The 4,237-nt window shown below is 44.6% G+C and overlaps 1 protein-coding gene and 1 long non-coding RNA gene across 2 annotated transcripts in view; one reads left to right on the forward strand and one right to left on the reverse strand.

Moving 5' to 3' along the window:
• Positions 1-802: 802 nt before the first annotated feature.
• Positions 803-3,863, reverse strand: LOC114008925 (uncharacterized). The gene is made up of 3 exons (XR_003550410.1): positions 3,759-3,863; positions 3,084-3,330; positions 803-921 (listed from the first exon to the last, which is right to left on the reverse strand). It is a non-coding gene; the product is annotated as an uncharacterized LOC114008925 (long non-coding RNA).
• Positions 3,542-4,237, forward strand: part of SRSF1 (serine and arginine rich splicing factor 1) — a 1,633-nt gene continuing 937 nt past the window's right edge. The window contains exon 1 of the mRNA XM_027774253.1: positions 3,542-3,882. Coding sequence (XP_027630054.1) covers positions 3,689-3,882 — 194 coding nt within the window. The 5' untranslated portion in view covers positions 3,542-3,688. The remainder of the gene's footprint in view (positions 3,883-4,237) is intronic.

Below are 4,237 nucleotides of genomic sequence, written 5' to 3' on the forward strand. Positions count from 1 at the left end.
CCTCAGGGGTGATTTCTTGCTTTCTGTCTGTCTGGCGAGTGCACGCACCCTGTAGAAAAAAAAAAAGCTCCCCCCCCAAAAAGATTCATCTCATTTTTTTTCTGATACTCAAATAGTTGGGTTTATTTGCTTTTTAGTATTTTACTCTTGTGAACTGAAATTTATGTTAATCATTGAGATTATATCCTTGATTGACCCAATAACCAAGCCAATGCCATCCTAGGAGACCCTGATAAAGAATCTAGATTTTCTGCTACATACTGGCCTCATCATCAACACCAGAAGCTATAGTTTGGTTACATGCAAGTATAAAAAGAGAGAGAGAAAAGAGAGAGAAAAATCAATAGAAAAATGAGAAAGTCCCATGCACTGAATGTTAGATTCTACCTTATAATTCTTTTGAACAAAATCAGAGATGATTGCATTAAATCAAACAAGAATAAATCAAAGTAAATTCATTTCTTCCTTATTTTTCTGGAATGGAAATATCTTGGAATTAAGAGGATTTATGTTTAAATCAATCCATTTGTCATTAACTTGATATTAACAGAGGTGAACCGAAATAAACCTAAATCGATGGACAAAAGTTAGAACAAAGAGAAAATGTGCTCAGTAAATAACTGTTGATTAAAAGAATCAATATATAATATGGCTGCAGTTTTTAAAAAAACTCTCATTTTTTTCTGTCACTAATTGAGACAGTGACAGGAACTGAATCAATGTGCTGAAGTAATGTGTCAGCTTCTCAGTTCCAAAAAATCAGACTCTTCTCTTTTTTCTTAAAAGCTCAGTTTCAAAAGTATCATTGGAGGGTGGTCTGAAGGGCAGACAATCTTTCCACCTAAAATTTCCAGAGGATCTTTCTCCTTTTGGGATCCACAAGCTCTTTTAAGAATTTGATTAAAATTTCAAATCTTCCTCCTGGAAAGAAAGCATATGCACACATACATATATCAATAGTTTTGGAAACCATTACAGAGAGTTCAAAGATATCCAAAGGTCCTCAATGGATCTGTTGAGGATTCACAGACTCAAGAATAAACATCTCATTTCAAATTGAATTAGTACTTTGGATTCATTGAGAGACATCTGTAAAGTACATTTAATTAGCTTTATAATTTAAAAAAAGTATTCTAAATAACCTTTTTCTTTCATTTTTTATTGTGACTTCTAGGAATACCAAGTGAAATTTGCAATCCATTTCTAGAAATTCAACAGGTTCTCACTGTAGGCATTTTCTGTACAAATCTTCTTTATGCATGATTTCATTTGTTTTGTTGTTGAGATCTTTGCCATAGGGCACATGCGCTCACCAGATAGAGGGAAAGTGAGAAATCACCTCCTGGGAGGATGGCCACCCCACAATCCCTTCTCCATTCTCCTCTTGAGATTTTGGACACACATGTGCATGGCATATTTTTCAAGCCATCTACGTATGGGACTCAAACGGCAGAGTCCACCATGTGAGATTCAGCCACCATGTCACTTGCTGATCCTGCATAATTTCATTTTAATACCCCCACTTCCCATTCCCCTTTATTTCTTTGTTAATTTTTAGTGTTGTTTTACGGTATCTCTGTAAGATGCCTCACATCTTTGTGGGAAGGAACTGCTGTAAATAAACACATAATAGAAGAAAATAACTTCTTATATTTATTTATATATTTAAATTGCCCGAGACAGAAGGAGAAAGCGCCTTCAATGAAGCATGGTCCTGGCACAATACCTTATCCTGTTTCTCCATCTTATCAGGATTTAGATAGTCAGGCACATGATTCAAACTGCAGTTGGTCACTGGGATCTAGCTCCCTTAATCTTTAAGCCACCTGGCAACATGAAGAAAATTACTTTTAGAATCAGGGTGCTGAGCCAGATGGTGGAATGGTGATTAAAGTGGTTAGATCCCACAATGAATACCATGCCCTCAGAGTTCTGGATCTGAACGTTTGGAAAACATGCCAGGCACTGTGCATGTGTGCCCCAAATCCTGAAAGATATGGAAAAGGGATTGCAGGGTAGCCATCTCTCACAGTGTGTGTGGGGGAGGTGGGGGGAGGAGTGTTTTTTCACTTTCCTTTTCTTTCTGGCAAGTGTACATGCCCTCCAGCAAATTAAAAAAAAAATCAGGATGCTGATGTTTTAATAAGCTTTTGATTGCAAGGTTTAGTTTGGTTTTAATTTGAATTCATTAATAACATGTAAAAATACCAGGATTTTGGGACCAGCAGATAGTGTAATGGTTACATCATTGGACTCCCATATAGTCAACTGCGGTTTGAGTTCCAGTAGCTTAAAACTCACTCTGGGTCTGTGTGTGTACACGCCCAAAATCCGGAAGCAGAATGGAGAAGGGATTGCAGCATGGTCATCCCCCCTGGGGGGTGATTTTTTTGCTTTTTCTCGGCTCTCCGTGAATTCACATGCCCTATGGCAAAAATCTCTTTCAAAAAAAAAAAACAAACAAAAAACAAGGATTTCTCATGAAAACCTAAATTTCAGACATCTCTGGAAAAAATATACAATGATCTATTTCCTTTGGCCAGTAGGCAAGTGGGATTGCAGTCCTGAGCACCAAGTGTACTCTTCAGTGGTTACAGTTCTCTTATCTATTTTGCTCACTTGCTTTATGACTTGAGAGGCCCAGTAATGAGGTCAAAACTCTTGCATATTAGTAACTTTCAGGGGGAAAGCTTTTGAAAAAGGTATAAACTACACACCCTTGCTTTCTCATTTTTTTAGAGGAAGAGGAGAAAAAGGCAACATCACTGAGCCTCTCCTTTGGGGCAGGTCCAGCGACAGGCGATGAAGAGGTCTGTGTCCTCAAGGCAGTACCGTGTTGGTATCCCTCCTTCTTGGCAGGTACCTCAAAGAGACTGATCAAGTACTATCCACCGCCGCTAGCACAAGCAGTGTTGAATTCGGCTATGAACAGTTAAGATCAGAACCGAAGATGGAATGGTAGCATATTAATTATGGAACGGAAGGTTTCCCCTGAATTAAACATCTAATTGTCTCAGCCGCCACGGCCAGCCGGTACAACGGGCGGAAAGACTGCGCTACACCCAGGAACCCCATTGAATTACCTGCAACTGCGCTCCTGGACTAAGATTCACTCCAAGACGCGCCGGTTTCCCGAGCAACCGCCAGGTCCCGCCTCCACGGGCCCCGCCCTCGGGAGTCTTTCCCGCCAAAGGCCGTTACCGCCGCAGAGCATGGTGGGAAAAACCTCTAGGCTAGATTTCACCACGTCTTTTCAAGGCGCCGAGTTGCTTTCAAAGACGGTCCTGGGCAAATTGACTATCCTTGAAGAGTCGACAAGGAGTAATACCCCTGTAACGAGGATTCGGTATTTAATTTTTACCAAATGGCTGGACAGTACCAACAAACCACACCGACAGCGAGGAACTTGGGGGACTTTTTTTACCCTCCGCGCGGAGGGTGACGTCGCGCGTGCGTGCGTGAGCGTCCCTTTCGTAGTACCCGTTACGCTCTTGCGCGTGCGCATTGAGACCGACTAGCCGCTTCCTCCCGCTCCTCTTCCTCCCTCCCCCAATATCCGTGCGCCGAGCTGATAAAGGCGCCATTTTGGAGGGGCCGCGGGAGACGTGGTGCCGCTGCGGGCTCGCTCTGCCGTGCGCTAGGCTTAGTGGGAAGGCTCGTTCTCGAGTCCGCGCTTTTGGTCGCCGCCATGTCGGGAGGTGGTGTGATTCGTGGCCCGGCAGGGAACAACGATTGCCGCATCTACGTGGGTAACTTACCTCCAGACATCCGAACCAAGGACATTGAGGACGTGTTCTACAAATACGGCGCTATCCGTGACATCGACCTCAAGAATCGCCGCGGGGGACCTCCTTTCGCCTTCGTTGAGTTCGAGGACCCGCGGTGAGGCGGCATGGGGCTTGCGGCCTTGAGGAAATGGTTGGAGTAGTTGCAGAAGGCTCCAGGGCCTTCACTTAGAGAATGGGGAAGGGGGGCTCTCTCATAGAGGCTGGGAGCGAGACGGTATCGCTCATGAAGGAGTCGTGTAAAGAGCTGAGTCGGTATGATTTCTCTGGTGGCTGGGCGTCCCGGACGTCCCCGGGGCCCACTCGCAGGCTCCGAGCGGGAAACTGAGGCGGCGAGGGCCGGCGTAGTGGTTGGAGCCTGGCGTGCTTCTGGGTGGGGGAGGGGCCACTCCTATTATGCAGCGCATGTGGGCTCTTCCACGTTGGGTGCGCATGTGCGCGGGCGGGGGCGC

This window comes from Tupaia chinensis, unplaced genomic scaffold (genome assembly GCF_000334495.1).
Source record: "Tupaia chinensis unplaced genomic scaffold, TupChi_1.0 Scaffold000416_1, whole genome shotgun sequence".
Taxonomy (NCBI): Eukaryota; Metazoa; Chordata; class Mammalia; order Scandentia; family Tupaiidae; genus Tupaia; species Tupaia belangeri.